General features: G+C 38.5%; 1 protein-coding gene across 6 annotated transcripts in view; it reads right to left on the bottom strand.

Moving 5' to 3' along the window:
* Nucleotides 1-20,221, bottom strand: part of LOC117010960 (FERM domain-containing protein 3-like) — a 134,643-nt gene that overhangs the window by 53,047 nt on the left and 61,375 nt on the right. For all 6 annotated transcript variants that reach the window (XM_033086103.1, XM_033086101.1, XM_033086099.1 and 3 more), the window contains 2 exons: nt 12,572-12,614; nt 3,165-3,243 (listed from right to left, as the gene is read on the bottom strand). In XM_033086103.1, coding sequence (XP_032941994.1) covers nt 3,165-3,243; nt 12,572-12,614 — 122 coding nt within the window. The remainder of the gene's footprint in view (nt 1-3,164; nt 3,244-12,571; nt 12,615-20,221) is intronic.

Below are 20,221 nucleotides of genomic sequence, written 5' to 3' on the forward strand. Positions count from 1 at the left end.
CGGGGCCAGGTGGCCCAGCTCAGCGCCACGGCTCGGCGGGGCTGGCCGGGTGGTGCTGCTGCCACCGCCGGGCTCGCTGGCCCCCCCTCTCCCGTCAGCACCGCCCCGCGCCATGTTTGCTCGCCCGGCCGGCAGGGCTGCCACCACCGCCGGGCTCGCTGGCCCCCCTCTCCCGTCAGCACCGCCGCCGCGTTTGCTCGCCCTGGCCGGTACTGCAGGCCCCCGCACCGCCGGGCTCCCCCACGCTGCTGGCCCCGATTCTGCTGGGCTTCCCCCGCTGCCAGGCAGCCCCACCCGCTGGGCTTCTTGCTTCTGCCATGCTCCCCTGCACTGCTAGCCCCAGTTCTCCCGGGCTCCCCCACCCTGCTGGCCCGGGCTCTGCTGCCCCCCTGCCCCGCCCTGCTGGCTCAGGCTCTGCCAGGCTTTCCCACCTCAGCTGGGGCCGGCCGGGCTCCAGCTTGGCTTGGGGCTGCCGCGGGCTCTCACTTCCGTGTTGGCAGCTTTTAGAATATTGTTCATGTATTAGCCGCCCTCGAATATTAGCCGCACTTCCGGGTTTCCACCAAAATTTTGGTCAAATTGGTGCGGCTTGGATTCGTGAAATTACTGTACTCTCACTCAGCTGACTGTATATACACCTGCAAGGTACAGATGGCTTTTAAGTCAAGGATGGCAATATTATTAATTTATTTTCAAAACATCTTAACAACACACAGCAAAAAATATGATTGTCAAGTGAACACAGCAACACTGAAAAAAAAAAAGAGGTACAGCAAAAATCTACCAAGAAGCCAAATAGCCCTCAAGGTTTCATGGAAGTCCTCTGTCAAATGCTAATGAATATTCTTCTGCTTGAATTTCACCAATCATTGAAATTCAAAGAAAAGAAAAATACCCCCATCCAATCTAGAGCATCACTTTGAATCTGACCCTCTGCTTTGGTCATGAAGCATGTGGGTTACACAACTGCACTTCACTTGCTCATTTCAGGAGAATTTTCTGTATTATGTAAAACACATGGCCAGAGATGAAGCAAAACTTCCCAAATAACAACATGGGGAAAGTATTAAGATGATCAGATTCAAAACCATGTTGAATTAACGATTTCTCAAATTATTTCTCCTTTTTAAGCTGTTAACAGTATTAATTTTTATAAAAGACTGTAACCCCTTTTTCACACAACAATTTGACTTTAAAAATTCATTTGAAATATCCCAGCAAGGACTAAAACATACTCACAGCACAATAAACATCAATTCTTGGTGCTTTGCATTTCAATAAAATTTATATTAGGAGGATATCCAAGAATGTTTTAAAAATTCAAGTAATTTAGACTCTTGAATGTGAAAGGTCTAGGCAATCATACTCTAAATCATGAAAGGTAAAATGTTTATCCAAGGATAAACAGAAGCAAATAATGAAAATCCATTGACTTCCTGGTTTACAACCCATTCACAGTTTCAGTGTTTCATCCAAGATAAATAGCAATAATATGAAGGGCATGCTCCAGCTGTTCTATACAAACTACAAATGTACCATTCAGCAGAACACAGGCTGCTTCTGAAACTTTCAGTATGAGGCCAGTGAAAATGAGATCACTCACATTCATGAAGTGACTTGTGAGCATAAGCTCATGCAGTGCCCAGAGAAAGAACCGACGAAGAACCGAAGGCAGCAAGTGCTGAGGCACTCGGCGCTGCTCCAGCAGGCAGCCAGCCGTCAGCAGCGTGGCCTGATCACTCACAAGGTGCTAAAGCATGCATACAGTCCTGCACAGCTGGTACAGAGCTCAGAAGAGCTGTTGCTTTTCTACATTTCACCCCCATGTACACTTCTTGGAAAAATGCCCAGAGCAACAGAATATTCACAATGGCCAGTAGGAAGGACAAAGCTCCCATTCATTAAGTACAAATGAGCTGTTTTACAGCTCTGTTTCCACAGCATAAATTTTAAAATTCTGACATAAGCACCAAGAATTCTTACCCTTCAGAGCAGCTGTATTTGAAAAATATGAACATATTGCACCTCTATATCAGTTTGATAAAGTCACTACTTTGAAAATATTATCCTATCTGTGATCCGAAGGACACACGCAAGAGAAAAGTAAGACTATACATTTAACCTGTCGAAATAGGGCTAAATTAAACTTCTCAGATTATTCCAGAAAGGACAAAAAGGAAAAGAAAAAGAGAAAGGAAAAAAGGAAAAAAGGAAAAAAGGAAAAAAGGAAAAAAGGAAAAAAGAGAAGGAAGTTTCGGGAAGGGAAGTTTCGGGAAGGGAAGTTTCGGGAAGGGAAGGGAAGGGAAGTTTCGGGAAGGGAAGGGAAGTTTCGGGAAGGGAAGGGAAGTTTCGGGAAGGGAAGTTTCGGGAAGGGAAGGGAAGTTTCGGGAAGGGAAGGGAAGTTTCGGGAAGGGAAGGGAAGTTTTGGGAAGGGAAGGGAAGGGAAGGGAAGTTTCGGGAAGGGAAGTTTCGGGAAGGGAAGTTTCGGGAAGGGAAGGGAAGGGAAGGGAAGGGAAGGGAAGGGAAGGGAAGGGAAGGGAAGGGAAGGGAAGGGAAGGGAAGGGAAGGGAAGGGAAGGGAAGGGAAGGGAAGGGAAGGGAAGGGAAGGGAAGGGAAGGGAAGGGAAGGGAAGGGAAGGGAAGGGAAGGGAAGGGAAGGGAAGGGAAGGGAAGGGAAGGGAAGGGAAGGGAAGGGAAGGGAAGGGAAGGGAAGGGAAGGGAAGGGAAGGGAAGGGAAGGGAAGGGAAGGGAAGGGAAGGGAAGGGAAGGGAAGGGAAGGGAAGGGAAGGGAAGGGAAAGGAAGGGAAGGGAAAGGAAGGGAAGGGAAGGGAAGGGAAAGGGATCTTATCTCTGCCATGGAAAGAACTGTGATAAGTTTTGCCCAGTCATTTGACCACTGCTTCATTTTTTTTGAAAGTTCTTGTATAGTGCTCCTTCAAACTGCTTTAAAAAACCTATAGATATTACAGTAAAATAAATTAAAAATCAATATTGCAAATGTCAGCCTATGCTAATTTTACCAGAAACAGTGAGAACTTTACCCTAGATAAGAATCTGCCTTTCCCTGAATTTGCTAGCAATGCACATTAAATGCACAGACTAAAAAAAGAACCAAACCAAACCAAAACAAAAAACCAAACAAAAAAATGAACAAACAAAAAATACCTGGTGAGCTCTTCTTTAATCTTCAAGGGTTCATGTGGGTAGAATTTCACTCTAAAGCACATGGTATATGGTGGATGAGCTGAAACATTATAAAGAAAAAGTATGAGAACAGTAGCAAACAAACATTGCTTAAGCCACTCAGAACGAGTGACCTTAAAGTGTCTTACTAATGGTTGGGTTATGCAGAGATTCAAACAAGAGCATTATTATATATTATTTTGGGGTGGTCTTTTTTGGCAAATGATAAGCAGTAAGGAATGATAATACTATAAAATTGAAAAAAACATTTAGTTAATGAAACTAAAGACAGTAGAAATATTCCTGTTCCCAGTATTTAATAAGATTATAGTACATAATTCTGAGCAATGGTATCAATACCAGGCCTGACATACAATCCTTTCAATAGTATGGAAAGAGGGGGATTAAAAAAAGGGGAAAGGGGAAAAGGCAAAGGAGAAAGGGGAGAAAGGGATCACAACAAAAGGAAATACAGCAATTTCATGATTACAAGCCGCACCTCCGGGTGTCGGCAACTGTCTTGGGTTACAATACAGAGTGTGATAAAAGGTATCTATTCTATCACCATCTCTTGAGGGTGGAGGCAGTGATGCTTATCTCAACAGGAGATATTCTGCTAATGGGCCATCCATTTAAACCAGCCAGGGCATTGTCCTTTATCTTTCCACAAGCCATCCTTCCTCCAACAAGTCATTTTCTGCTAATGGCCCATTGAGTCCCACTGTGTGACTGATAAAATTACTTCATCCCATTGGAAGTTGCTCCAGCCAGGGGAAAGAGACCAACATTTCTTACCAAGATAAAAACAGAGGTTTTGGGACACTAAGGGAGCCTCTTTCTCCACTGGACTCCAGAGGAAAACTGGATTTCTCCACATCACCACTGGACCCCTGGAGGGAAACTGCACCTTCTACAAGAGCACTGCTTCAACTGAATCACATCTGTCACTGCAGGAGGATGCAGCCACCATTTAATGGGACTGCCACCAATACCCTGCCTGACAGGGTGTCAGGTTGTACTCTGACTTTGTCAGGGTTTGGAGTTTGTTTCTTTGTAGTACTGTATTTCTATTTTAATTTCCCTAGTAAAGAACTGTTATTCCTAATTCCCATATCTTTGCCTGAAAGCCCCTTGATTTCAAAATTATAATAATTTGGAGGGAGGGGGTTTACATTCTCCATTTCAATGAGAAGTTCCTGCCTTTCTCAGCAGACACCTGTCCTCCAAACTAAAACAGCAACTTTTCATTCTTTGCCCATATATAAGCCGCACCTGATTGTAAGCCGCACTTCTGGGTTCAGACCAAAATTTTAGTTAAAATAGTGCAGCTTATAATCGTGAAATTACTGTATTTAAATTTTGAAATCATTGCCTCTGAGGCACTTTTATTCAGAGAAAAATGTAGATCCAAAATATTCTAGCTAGTTTTAAGTTATTTTGATTTTGGTACATTCTTAATGTCAATTTTAAATTTCAAAAAACTTGAAGAGATGGTGTTTTTACAGTAGGAAAACGGAAGGTAGAAGAAAAGGGAAAAATTATTCAGAGAAAATGGAAGACAATAACACAATTTTTGTGAAATCAACAATCAATAATCAACAATCAATAATCAGTAAATTATAACAGAACAATTTACGCTACCATCTTCTTAAGCTTACCAGTTCATAGGCTTGTATAAATGTCATATGGTGATTAGTTCAACAATCATGACACTCTTCAAACTACTCTAACTGCAGTATTTACCTGTATGCTGCGTTGTTCCAGAAACACACCTCTGGATATCACACAGTTCCATGTGATGTACAACAGCAATAGCAAATGAAAGTGTATTAAATATTTTGTTATGGTTGGTGTATTTTGGAAGGCTCAACCCTTCTTTATGATAAAGGAATATTTTCCTCTTTCAAAACCTCACGTTGTACTTATTTTAAGTACAGTCAGCCTCAACAAAAACTACTTTTCTTGACTTCTTCCAATTTTTAAAATAACTACTCAATTAGGACACGAGGAGGAATTTCAGAAGGGCTGGGAATGGAAATATGAAAAATACAGGAAAAGAAAAAAAGCAAATAATCAATAATAAATAGAAATTAAGGGGAAAAAAATCTTTATTGCTCTCAAGAGATACTTTCACACTTTGCAGGTCTGGGGGAGCCCTCTGAAAAACAGTCTGTTTTCTGTGGGCTTTGCTGTCTTAGATATGACTGCAGCATTGTCTTACAGTGACTGAAAACAGTCTGCTAAACTGAAGACATGGTTATGTCTTGCCTGCCCTGAAACAGCAAAGTAGAAGGTAAGGTGAATTCACTGTCCCAGAAAGGAAAGTAGCCATGGAGAAACTCACTAAGGAGTCATGTTGCCTGGACAAAGCAAGAGATAACTTAAGTCATCTTAAATGGTTCTGTCACTCCTCAATAACCATGTAAAAACAAAGCAAGGGAGGAAAACCTGTGCTTTTGGAATACTGTTCCACTTTAAAAATGTGATAGAAGAGACATCCTGTATTAAACTAGCAAGAGCTCTTCCACTGGGGGAGGAAAAAAAAATAAAAGGAGAAAGAAGACCTATAAGTGTTTTGGCAGATTTAGAATTAGTTAGCAAATAGAGTTAAAGATAAAGAATAGAAAGGATAGCTAATGTATGGGTCTTCAGGGCCCTAGCAAATATAAGCCTACCTCATGACTCCAAAAATATACTGAATTTTACCCAGTTTTCCAGACATCAATTTAAAAAATAAAATTTAAAAAAATTAAATTTGTCTGTGGTAAAAAATAAATAAAGAAAAAAGGTTCTATTAAAAGAGTCCCATTCTGGCAGTATGTGGTAACCACATAGAAGCATCAGCTGCCCTATATGCAAAGAGTATTATAGTGAGGAAATGATGGCCTACACTGCATTATAAAAATAGCCCACATTCATAGGAAAGGTTAAAGTAGGAAATGTTTTACTTGTAGCAGAAGAACAGTATGTGACAGAAGTACACACCAATGCACAGGACACACAGGAGATTTGTCAAGGCAGCTTAAATCCTATTTTGCAAATCTTTTTCTAGACTCAAGCTCCTGTAACAATATTCCTCCTCAGCAGTGCAGCCATACAAGTCTGCTGCAGCCTGCTAAGCCAAGATTCCCTCTCTATTGCTTTGCAAGAATGGAACAAAAACAACCTGCAATTTGAAATGGTAAAAAGAATATGAACCTGTCCATCTAATTCAGACATAAGAAAATTCCCTGCAATTACAGAAGATCATCTTTTTCTGATTCTTATTCTCAATTGGAAAACCAGCCACAATGAACATTTGAATGGGGAAAGAGGGAACTCCCAAAGCTGTCCACTTTACTCTCCATCTCAATTTTAAGGTAGATAATAAGCTTAATGTTCTTCCAAAGAGACATTTGATGATATGTAAATATTTAGCAAGACTTTTATCTTCTAGATTTTACCACACTGGAAAAATGCGCATGCGGATTTCATGTTCTCCCTTTGTTTTCTCATAGAAGAAACCAAGACAGGCATTGAATTTTATTAGCTCAAGAGATGTGATTGTCAAGCCAGATAATTTCTCAATTCCTTAAAATTACTTTTGACCACTTATATATTAAAGTGGAAACATTAACAACAAACCTTCCCAAAGCAGAGCAGAATTTGCAGAAGCATGTTTCATCAACACAAAACTAGTGAACACATAAGCAGTTTCTTAATAGCTCTTTCTTAGAAACTTTTTGTTTCAGAGGATCCTTTATCTCTCAGATAAGAAGCAGTTGGCATGGTGAAATGTCCAATTCTCTGTCAGAATTTCCTACCATCAGAGTTCACTTTCTCATCAAAACCCATCCACAATTACAATGATTTCAAGGGACTTTAGTGTGGAGAATAGTATTGACAACAAAGTCCATTGAAGCAGAGCCATTAATTTAACAGTTTATATGCTAACAACACGTAAGAGGTGAAGGAAAAAGTACAAATAAAATCATTTAAGTTATGTCATGATCTAAACACTCATGAAGGAGCTACACACAGAGCATAGTTTTCCAGGTAACTGGTTGTATGTTTTCAAGTTTATTTTACTTACATTTACTTACATTTAACTATGATACAGTACTTCAAACAGGAAGGATCTCCCTGAAGCACACTCAAACCTACAACACCATGACCAGAACCAAGAGGGACATGGAAGATGCTCCCTCTGTACAGACATCAGTAAGTAAGGGACTGAGGCTCGCGTGAACTATTTTGAAGCAGTGTACAAAAAAAACCACACATTCATATTATCATTTTCTTCATAGCAAAAGAATCTGAAAAAACAATATATTTATGTGTGCTAGTTTTGGCTGGGGTAGAGTTCATTTTCTTTGCAGTGGCTGGTATGGGGTTGTGTTTTGGATTTGTGTTGAACACAGGGTTGATAACACAGAGATGTTTTCTGACACCCTGGTGAGGAGACTGGGAGTGCATGGGAAGTTGGGAGGAGACACGGAACAGATGCCCTCAACTGATCAGGTTGCCAGATGACATGGCATCATGTTCAGTATGTAAAGTAGGAGGAAGAAAGAGGAAGGAGAGACTTTTAGAATTATTGTCTTCCCAAGTCACTGTTACATGTGGTAGGGTCCTGCTGTCCTGGAGATGGTTGAACACCTGCCTGCCTATGGGAAGGGCTGAATGAATACCTTTTTTTGCTTTGCCTGTGTGTGCTCCTTTCCCTATCAAATTTTCTTCACCTTAACCCATAAGTTTTCCAGCTTTTACCCTTCCTCTCCTTGATCCTGATGGTGGGGGACTGAGCAAGTGGCTGTGTGGGGCTTGGTTGCTGGCTGGGGTTAAATCACAACACTGTGAAAGATGAAAATAGTTTTTAAAAGCTGTTGAAAAACTTTATTGAAATTTTACAAGTGTCAACCAAATAGAAAAAGATGGAAGATTCTCAGCTGACACTATTTGGAAGGTTTGTTCTTCACAATCTCCTGTTCACCAAGTACAACTGCTACCTTCTATGATGCTCTACATTGTCAGTGTTTTTTTTAATATTAAATATGAAGTAAAGATGGATGCTGAAAGCCAAAAGCAGATGTTAATATTATCTTCATAGTCCTGAGAATGCAACATTGCAGTTGTTGCATCCTGCTTCTCTCCTTGATGTTACATATTCTCTGAACTACAGTACCCTACAAAAAGTTGGTGAAATTTAAGAAACAAGCAAGAAAAAGCATCACACTCAAATAGTCTTCATGTTCACTAGTTCTGCAGAAGCACTTCTAGGGAGCCATTGAGACATATGCAGTTGTTTCCATATACCTGTTCCCCTTCCAGATGAATCAGCTGTTTATCCATACTCCTTGATGAGCAGAACTTTTCCCAGTGTTTTTATGTGTAAGGGATACCTGATCTATCATAAATCTCAAATTAGGGGTCTCCCACATTGCACTCAATAGTTACAAAACAACACAGGGCAAGGTGATTTTTTTATCAGATGTTTATAATAAATGCTGTTATTAAATCTTCACAAGGATCACAGCATTCAGATTAGTGCCTTTGTACAGGTACTTATGAATCTCATACTTGATTAAACTTTTCTTTATATTCGTACTGAGATCCCCTTTCAGGTTTTAGGACAGCATTAGAGATCACGGAAATTAATTGAAAAATCCCCATGACCTGACACAGGAGAGCATCCTTTTAGCATTACTGTCTTAGATCATAGACTCTTAGAGTGGTTTGGGATTGAAGAGACCTTAAAGATCATCTAGTTCCAACCCTCCTGGGCAGGAACAGCTTGCACTAGATCAGGTTCCAACCTGGCCATGAACACCTCCAAGGACAGGACACCCACTGCCTTCCTGGCAACATATTCCAACCTCACCACCCTCACAGTAAAGAATCTTTCCCTGTTATGTAACCTAAACCTACACTCTTTCAGTTACGGAAAGCAGCAAGAAAAACATGGAAATGTAGAACTCCTGTACATCAGAGCAATAGAAATTATTGTGTTCCACTGTCACCAAACACAAAACCCACATATTTGGATATTTCCCATCAAGCAAGTTTCAGGAGAGTTGCATATTATTATATATGCAGAATAATCTTTAAAAGTAATCAAAAAGCAGCAAGAGAGAAAATGCATGGGAAAACTCTACTTAAACATTAGTGCTGATGTGATTCAGGTCTTACACCATAACATTCCTAGATAGAAAATGTAAGTATTTAAGCAACATAAAATATAACATTGTCAAATAGAGAGTTTTACTGCCAGCATTTGGGAGAGAATAACACTATACACAAAAACTGGAAAAGAACAGAAAAATTTCTTTTAGAAGTTCTGTATCCTGGAGTACAAAGATATAGCTTCCTTAGGCTACCTTCCAGAGAGTTTTCTATCACACTATCGGAAACACACTGCTAACAACTGCTGATCACGGATCACCAATTGGCTTCAGTCTGTATGAACAACATTTCTCAGAACATTTCTCAGAAACTACATTTTTCCTTCTCATGCAAAATTAGTGGTAAAAACAGCTGAGGCACTAGACTTTACACATCACATTAAAACACAAACACTACAATGACAATGCGAAATGCAAAGATAGATGCTGAGACAAAAAAGATACCATGCCTTCATTCTTTTGTGTGTCACCAGAACATATTTAAATATAGTTTTGTATATGATAAGACAAAATATAAAACATTTTAGAAGATTCTTCCTGTCATATACCAATGTTACTAAATATGAACTTAAAGCAATTTTTTCCAAAGCCAAAGAAATTAAAATTGTAGCACATCTCACAAGATCCTATGGACACTTCAGAGCTTCAAAGATACAACACTCTGTTCCACAGAAAGAAATGTATTGTTGCCAGATTTTGAGTTCTGTACAATCTGACTATATAGAGAGTTATGCCTGAATAATTCATGTACTACTGAGGCCCATGAAAGCTAGTACCTACTAAAATGTATGCTAGAATACTTCTACTAGTCAAACTTTTTCTGCTTCAAATATTTGTAAATGCTGAGCTGCATGAATAAACAGACTGAAAAAAGGAAAAGGAAGTTCCCCACAAATGGTAGATGAGCTCAAGAACACAGTATTTTTGAAATTTTTCTGCACATGTGCAAGTGCTTCACACTTCTGTGTAAATCTAAGCATTCGACTGGATTTAGAATGTTTTGAGTCATTAGTATTATCAGAGGAAATTATTCATTGTTTTCTGAATTCCTTAATACAAAGAAATAAAAGGAAACATCCATCTAGTACAGTCACTGTGAATAGCTTTCTGCCATCATTTCTCCCAGAAGTTATCATACACAATCCATGTGCTATTAACCAGTCATTTAATTGCTTCAGCTTTTAGACTTTCCACCTTCTACTAATTTCAGTCCTCACTTGTGCCTCCTGAGAGTAAGATATTTTGCAAATGAGTATCAATATTTTTTCTTCTTTTCATAGTAAACAGAACATTTTTAGATCAAATATGAGTTAACCTTGTTCCTTTAGAAATAGTTTGGGTTTCTACATTAGTATAGCCTATTTTTAGAAAAATAAATCAAAAAGTTCCTGATGCCAAATCCATGCAAAAATGTCCTTGAAACTTGTGGGAGCATAATCTTCATGGATCCTACACATGTACAAAATATATATACAAACCTTTATTTTTTTTCTTAAAGCATTATTGTAGCAACTAAAATCATTCTTCTGTGACATAAAATAAAGTCAACTTACACTAGTAATTTTAAACATAATCATAAATTAATTCAACTTCTGTGCCCTAAATTTAAGGTTGGTTACAAAAATCCTTTGTTAGCATCTCATTCTCTTTGGCTGTTGTTCTTAAGACTTTTTCACCATGATAAACAACCTCATGATAGCTGCATTTTATTTCGCTTTTTTGCTATGTATTCATTTATTCTTGGAGTTTTGATCAGGATTCTATCACAAAAGTCACATAAATCCTCTGGTGAGGCCATCAAATCACTACATCTAGGAAATTCATGGACCACCATCTATCACATCTAGGCAACATCTATATGCAGGAAAGGTTGTTTTGAATAAGTCAAAACACTCTCAGAACATCTATTGGCAGAGCCCCTGTACGTGTTGCTATGCAAAGTGCACAAGATGCTTTTTTGGGTAAAAGCAGTGACACAAATGCAGGCCAGAGGATACATTCAAGAAACTGTTCTGCTTTTGATAATACATTGAAAGGAAGCAAGATATTAAGATGATTTACAATTATTGCAATTCCTCTGTTCTTCCCTCTTTTACTCTTTTACTAGCATTACTGAGGAGCACAACTTAGTTCTAATTTGGCATTTTTAAATTGAATTATTACTGGATAGTACTCCAGCTAGCTAATCACTAGATGTAGAATTTCAAACTGAGTTTGCTGTAGGACTGCATTGATGGTTAATTCCTTGAAGTATTCCATATAGTGCAGTCAACATCCAGTATTAACTAGTTTTTTTGTATTAGACAACCTCTTAAGTCGCACCAAATTTTAAAGAAAATACATTATCTCCCACACAAAAGGCTCCTTGTACTTATGCTTAAAACAGAAAACTGTATGCAAGGATGTATGAGGATAAAATTCTCCTTAATTTCATAAGGTAGGTAGATTGGTGGGTAGGTAGGTAGCTAGCTAACTAGCTAGCTGGCTAGATAGATAGATAGATAGACAGATAATGACTAAGACACAACTCCTAATGTGCCACATCAATTCTCCATAATTGCCAAATAAATTGTCTTCTCCTGCTGTATATAAGCTGAGTACCAAAGCAGTTCTGTTTCCTGAAGACGTCTTCACAGTTGTACTATTTAATGGAAACCATAGACCAGACAGTGACATTTCAAAAAGATAATTAAAGTAATTAATTCCTGTTTTAAAGACACTTTTTAAAATACTGATCTTAAGTTTCCCCTACCTGTGGCAGAAAGCTCACCACTTAGCCTACAATACTTGTGTTTGTTGGACAGTAAAAATTATCTCAAGCCAATGCTCTGCATTTTCAGGAAGCAAGAGGCAGCAGAAAGGAAAATCAGGAAAGACCCAGAAACAATTGCTACACTCAATTTTTATTGCCATCTCCCAGTGGCTGATTGCATCTGACTGAAAATGAGAGCTGGAACATTCAGGTCTTCTTTCCAGATCTGCCAACCCTCGTCTCCCGGCCTCTGGCTGTAGCCATGAGCAGTAAGAAAAAGCTTTTGATATGCAGAGTACTGTGAGATGGTAAGATCAGGGTAGCATGGAGTTTTTAGAACTCCTTCATGTGCTAACAAGAAAGACCTGTTTATGCTGAGAAACAAATGAAGCTTATTTTAAATTACTGTATGGAAACACAAGAATACATCCAGTTATTTAAAAATCAGTTTAGAAACATGAGCCTTCAAGACTTACATTTCATTTGCTTGAAGACGGACTTGTTGGGCTCAAGCCAGTGCTGGAAGGCAAAGAAGAGAGCAGAGGTTAATATGGATCACAGTAGACAAAAAATAGCCTTGTAAATGTATATGGTACCAAAAATGAGAAGTAGGAATTTTGTTTCACTGAGATATACATAAATGACAAAAGCACCTCCATACGAAATTGTACTGTATAAGCATACTTGATATCACCAGTGCCTGTAAGACAGATATAGCTGAGATAGAAATAAAACAGATATTTCAAAGACCCATTTAAAGGGGACAGGCTGTAGTCCTCAGCTTGTAGTAGACATTTTAGTCTCATACTTTCAGCCATTTTTTTTCCAGAAGAATGATCATATCAGACAGTGGGACAGACTATTCAGAAACTTTAACACTGTCTCTTCATTAGTGTTGTCTTCTATGTTTCTAAAAACTAAAGAATGTCCAAGTACTATATCCTCAGTCAAAACACACAGGACACAAGTTACTGTTCTCTTCTAGCAATAACTAAAAATCTCATGGGAAAAACATTGAACTTTTCCAGGAAATGTTCAATACATGGACAGTTAATGTACAGCAGAGGTATGGATGCTCATCCGTAGGTGCATAACTTCCAAGGAAAAGATGCTTGGGCAGGAAAAGTTTCGCTTGTTGTTTTTTTTGTTTTTTTTTTTTTTTTTTATTCTCTTAGAAAATAAACTCAGGTGTTTCTGTAACCGAAAGTTAGGCTAACATTTTTGTTAAGAGCCTTAGCACATCCCCTGCTAGCACTAGCAGACCTGCTCAGGAGGATGTTTTCTCAGACAAAAGAACATGCTGATGTTCAAGTGCCACTTCTGACCACAGCCTGCAGCTTTCGTATTAGTATTTTTCATGTAAGCAAAAATCTCCACAGTAAAATGAGATTTGTGCTGTGGAAGCAGCTGGTCAAAAAGCACAGCATTCAGTTTTAATAAGCATGCTCAACACTGGAAGGCCTAGCTCTAAGGTGTTTCATTTTTAACCCTTTCATTCTAGCTCTAAAACCCTTTGGTCAACTGCAAAAATAAATCCTAGCGTTTATTAAACCATATGAAATACTTAAAATATCCTATATGGGCTATCCTTTCTCCTCATAACTTTTAGTAATTCTACTACAGAGAAAGGCCAGGGGTAGATATTTTGTAGGAGTTGTTAATAACTGACATAAAATTATTACTTTAAAAATTTTGACATCTCAAGAAGTCAGGACAACTGTAAATTAGTTTTCTGAAAGCAACTTTTGACAAAACAAATATCTTTAAAAGAAAGTTTTCAAATATCTGCTATTTATGTGCTATGGTTGCTCAGAAACTCACACACATATAGTTTCTATCTGAAGTTTACTTATCACTGAGAGACTGATATAGAACCCTGGTGCAAACAAAACAAAAACCCAATAACCTCAAACTTCAAACAACAGCCACAATAAAACAACAACCCTCCAATATTTATTTACCTATTCCATTTTCCCAGTATCTCTCTTTTTAGGGGCAAAGATGAAAGAAACAGAATTGAATCAGCAATGATGGTTTCACTGACTTACCAGAAATATCTAGCTCATTTCATTCTTTTTTTAGATCATACATATAAATTATTTATATGTTTCACTCTGAATAAATGGGAGCTGAGAGTTGCTCATAAAAAGGTAAAGACAATCTGATTTTAAAAATCTTATACATTCCGCAGTGGTTTAAAGATACATAATCCGGAATGAATTCACAGATAGGAAAGTAGTAAAGACACACAGATATACAAGTGTACTCTCCTTAACCTCTTCACAGACCCACCCCACATCCACAAAGATCAGGCCAGTCCTAGATGAAGATTCAGACAGCAAAGGGGGACTTGGGCAGTAAGCCATGCTGTACTGCTCCCAGGAAACTGAAAGGTATGAGTATTCACTATTTTCATCTAGCAGAAATGCAACACAAATTTCTTGATATTTCTTTTTTAAATACTAAGCTGAAATATCAGCGCAAACTAGATCAGCATTTAGAACTGTTTGAAAAAGTTGATTACCTATTGTAACAAAACAGTCAGAGGTAAAAAAAGCCAATTTTCAAATATGAAGCTCTCATACCAACCACATGAATAATGAAAGAGGAGAACCATGGATGAAATTCCTCAAACCCTCAGGAATGCAAATTTACTTAATACATCCAGAATCAAATATGTTTCACTAAGATCTGACCTTCATGGGTTAAAATCTGATTGAAAAGACACCAAGTAATTAAGCAACCTAGGCTTCTGCATGGAGGTCATGCAACTGGCAGGCAGTTTCTACAAGCTCAGATTTCTGTTGTGACCTTCTGTTGGTAGAAGATTGCAAATGTGTACACAATTCAGCTGAATCTTCCAGAAAACTGAGGAGTTCCTTTATAATTTGTGGAGACTTTCAGAGACACAGCAATTAGGTGCTTAATGCTCACTGACTGTCTGGGGAAGATAAACACCTAGTCATTGCTAATACTTCTGGAAATAGCCACCTCTATATTTGTTTGCATATTTCAATTTGAGTTTTTGGAAAGATTTTCCCCCGAGTACTTATCTTTCAGCCTTACAGCACTGACTATTAATAATTAATACCTGTTCCTCCTCTCTACTATACAGTATCAAAGCTATATTTATTCCAAGATTAATTAGCTGTTAGAGTTAGGAGGAGATTAAGGTTCCTGTAAATTAATCAAACTGCCTCTGCAGAAACTTTAAATTGAAAAGTATTTTATTTTAACAATTTTCCTGAAAAAATAAATCTTAGGTGAAAGGAAAACATATGCAACATTTTGAGTTAGCTTGTCAAGATAAATTTCAGAAGCATTTTAAATGTTCAGCAGCCAAAATAATGTTGTTAATACATCTGCCACACTGCCTTGCAAGAACAGTCCACAGATGTTTTCACCTCCTCATTGTGAGTAGTTATTGCACCCTTTATTGTACTTGATAAGACTAACAAAAAACCCAAACAAAACTAGTCATATATAAAACTGTAACTGGAGACAATAATCTTTTACTTCTTTACTAACACTAAACGGTGCAAATCAGGGAGAGAAAATAACTCCAGTCATTTTCAGCAGTTTCATTTCTGTCTCATATATTTGAGACTCTAGTCCACAAAGGCTGCTTTAACTGAAGGATGGCCTACACCCTCAAATCAGCTTGGTTTTATGTCTGGTAGTACTTAATGACCACCAGAAATCATTCCTGCAGGGGCTGAACTTCTTGTTTCATTGAAAGCATATTAGCAACATGGTTGCTGCCCAAAGGGGAAGGGAATACTTTGATCCGAATCCCGCTAACACATCACCAAGCACACTGAGAGGGGGTTCGTGTTCAGCACTACCAATTTCTAATCTCTTTGCCAAAAGAGGTTTCAGTAGCTGCTGGGTATCTCAGTGATCAAACAGATGCCCTCACAAAAACAGAAGTGAGAAAGAAAGATACATAGAAATCTTGAAGGTCAGTCATGGGACAGCTAATGAGTCTCGGTGCTTCAAGTGCCAGTGGTGCATAAGCAAACTATCATGGATATCACTTTTGGTGCTGGGATCCTAAAATATGCTGAGCATTGCCTTCCAACTAAGATTTCATTGCAATCGTATGCTATGTTTCAGACAAGTGCAATTTTTACTTTGTAAATAGAGCCTTCACTTCTGATCAGCCCTTAAGTGGCGCTGAGTAGTCATTAGCGGGGCCAGGTGTATTCTTGCTTACCCACAAATGCTGAGCAGCTGATGTGCTATCAGCTTTCACAGCAAAAGCTCAGGGTGAACAAGGACACCCTGCAAGGGTAAATGCACCATTCTGGAAACTATTTAACTGCACAAACACTGGTATGCTTTTAGTCAAAACACTTCAGCCTGTTTCAACCCGTTTCAAAGGAAGCCCTTCACTTGAGAAGGTCTGAGACAACTGAGCTTGGTCTCGATTCTGCACAGGGTTAAGGGTTTTAAAATAAGAAGCTGTGAGGAAAGAATGATCTGGGTTGAAAGCGACTTTAAAGACTATTTTGTTCCACTTCCCATGCCATTGACAGATATACCTGTCACAAGACCAGGCTGCTCAGAGCTTCATCCAACCTTGAACACTCCCAGGGATGGGGCAACCACAGTTGCTCTGGGCAACCTGTTCCAGCCCCTCACCACCTGCAAAGCAAAGTCTCTTACCTCTTCTTTCGAAATTAAGTCCCAGTGTTAGCAAAAGGAGCAGTTAGAAAGAGGCAACTGAAAGTGAAATATGATGAATACTTAAATTTCGCTTTGCAAGCAATACTTAGCCAAGTGCTTGCATGTGCATACAATAAAACAGAATCAGAAGAACCTGCAGGTTTTACAAAAATATTCCAGGCAATGGTTGGACTGGAAAACTTTGTTTAATCAACAGAAAAGAGAAGGAGAATAGAGGTATGAAGCACTGCTAGAAAAGTAAAAAAATAATTAATTTTATTTAAAACTCCACCCTATATTAATCTTTAAAATTAATATTTAATCTTTTCCTTGAATGAAAAGCCAATTCATGGTAAATTTGCTTTAGCATCAAAGAAGTGACTTGAATGAGGTTATCACATGACAAAAAAAAAGAAAAAAAAAAAAAAAAGAAAAAAAGAAAAGGTAATAATATCCTAATATCCTCCAAAGCACATGCAAGCTCAGATAAGGGAATTGGAATTAATTAGGTGAGATGCCAAAGAGCCCAGGACATAATGTGTGTCTCTTTCTTCATGCCCTGAGGCCAATACCATTTTTTCATGGCTTCAAGATCTTTTATACCAAGAATATTGATATTTTTCTGCTGTAGCAAAAGAGCTGCTCCTCAGTATTTTTTCCGAAATCAAGACACTGATGCTGTTTAGAGGCATGTTAATGAGGAAGAAACTGAGGAAGATACATCACTATCACAAACATTTATCTAGCCCAGAAAAGGTGGTCAGATACACTGGAACAGAACCACCAATTGTATAATTCTGAACTGGAATTTATTAAACAAATTTCTAAATATCACTGCTGTGTGTTGGAGTAGCTGAACTTAACCATAGTCTCTATATCAGTTGAACATCTGGCCATAAAATCTGCCTATATTGATGTATGCATAAGCCACTACATCATCCCAGACAACACGTTCACAACTGATGGGAAAAAAAATCCTTGTTTTTATCAATACACCTTGCAAAATGATTTTGTTTACAAGCTTCCTAATCTTCACACAAGATATTTAGTTAGTAATATTTCTGCTGAATTAAGTGTATATATGTATTTATTCTCTTCACACAACTATTCATTTCTGTCATATTTTTGTTTAGTACATAAACGCAACTCTACTAGTAAAAGCAAGATACCATTTAACTCAGCACTTAGTCTCTGAAAACAGTCTGAAGCAAGCACTTAGAAAAAGAACAAGAGCAGTAGCTCCCGTTGTGCTCAATGGGCATTTTCCACCCAGCCTCCATTAAAATTTCTTTGTAATTCTTTGTAGGCTTTTACCAATTTGTCCAAGCTCCCATTTTGAACACTTCTTTCAAATTCATGACAGCCACAATGAATTTTATTACTGCCTATGGTTTTCTAAAAACTATTTCAATACCAGTGACTTTATATTTACTTTACTTTAGAGTGTTGCAGTTCTAAGAATTACAGTGCAACTTTTCCCTTCATCAAGCTTCACCTTCTCCAAGCTATTTTACATCATATCTTTCTCTTTCCTTCACTTTTGCTTACTCTCTGACTCTTTCTTGATCATTCTCTCTCACTCACCTCTTTTACTAGCCATTTATTCTTGTCTAATCCATCTCTGAGTGAAATCCACTTTTATTAGACATAATTCTTACAGCCTTCTTTGTTCCTTTTCCAGTTCTACTATTTTTTTTTAACCAGCATGACCTGAACTGCACGCAGCAAGCAGTGTTGAAGCAAGAGCTCATGCAAATGCAGTAATTTTTGTGATAACTCTGTCCAGGAGCTGAGGTTTGTATGCATGGATAAGGATTAAGATTTTTATTAACCTATGGCTCAGTCACTGTAGGGTTCTGCCCATAATACTTGTTCTACCCCTTCACAGAGACTGAGATCTCCCAGGCAGGTCTCTTCTGCTAACTGTATGGAGTGTTACAGCTCCTTACGCAAAAACATAACTTCATTAAACTGAGGTTGCAAGTTACCTGACTGTCTTTCTGCCAGGCTTCCCCACTCTCATATGGGACTAGGTACATGTTTTTAGAAACATGTATTAAAGAGCTGCTCTTACTAAAGCAGAGATCAGCTGCACCCAAGATTTACTGACCCTTTCCAAAGGTCTCTCTGATGAGGAACTGCTGTACTTTTGTCTATAGGTCCCATTAAATACAGAACCACTACTTCCTGATAAATAAATTAATTACCAATGGACCAGAGACTACAATCTCCTTCCCTAGTAAATACTGGTACAATGCTGAATGACTTTGGTTGTAAGATTAAAAAAATATTCTGCCCAGGTCAATTGTAAGCAACACTTTGGTGTACAAAGGGGTCTCCCCACCACCCTTACTAGTGAAATAAATGCAACAAAATCTGACAAAAAAATTCTCCACATCTGTGTAGAATTGCCACCCAGTTTTCACCATATTTAAGCTTGAAATCAAAATGAGAATTTTATCTGTGACAGTTCTTAAGGGAGAAATTATCAGGCAGACCAGCAAAATCCATAGTGTCCAGTGTCATATTTCTATCAAAGCACCAAGCCAGGCTCTGTGCTCTGGGAAAGTCAGAAAATCCCAGTGTTCTCAAAGCTACCATTCAGGATCAGCTGCATAGAGGGAGTATACTCATAGAGTAGTTTCACTAATTTGAAAGTTTTATTTTCCTGCTGCTAGACACACAAGCACAGAGCTAAAATCACTCCACTGCTCTGCTGCTCCCAGACAGCCCTGCAGCACACTCACATGACAAAGCATCTCAATGCTTAAGGGTGATTATGATTTCAAACTTCTCCACAGTGACAGGTAAGACTTCACAGTTGCTTCAGGGTCCTACAAAGCCTTTTCATCACACTTCCAACCTACCCCATGGGTAGCTCCAAGGTGTTTCTCTCTAACTACCACCTCATACTTCCACATTTCAAAACTAAATCATGAGCATGTGCTCACATCAATCCATTGAGAGAAAAAAAAAAAAAAAAGAAAAGAAAAAAAAAGGAAATAAGTATTTCCAAATTTAAATCATTGCCCAGGTGCCCTTCTGAAGGGACTTAAAGACTGTATTTCACCACACTAATATCTTCCTTCTGTTGAATTTTCCCTTGTGTTCAAGAGCAACGGCCTTTTTCAAAAAGAAATCTACCCATGTTGTACCAAAAAACACAGAGAAGCTGCTCAATAAACCCAGGGTATGTGACACAGAATTAGCCATTCTACATTCCCACAAGTGTGAGAGTGTGACAATTAGCCTCAATATAGTATTTAGTATATGAAAATGTACCAGGAATAGTTCCTTGAGTAGCAGAATCAGTGACAGCACATCCAGGCATGGCTCCTATTTGAAACTGTTAAAAAGTACAAGCTCCAATGAGGGTTTCTAGGTTCTTACAGTGCATCTCTCTTTACACTCTTGAGATTTCCTGGGTTGGGTTTGGCTTTCAGTGTTTTCCCCAGTAA

Source organism: Catharus ustulatus, chromosome Z (assembly GCF_009819885.2).
Source record: "Catharus ustulatus isolate bCatUst1 chromosome Z, bCatUst1.pri.v2, whole genome shotgun sequence".
In the NCBI taxonomy this organism is placed as follows: Eukaryota; Metazoa; Chordata; class Aves; order Passeriformes; family Turdidae; genus Catharus; species Catharus ustulatus.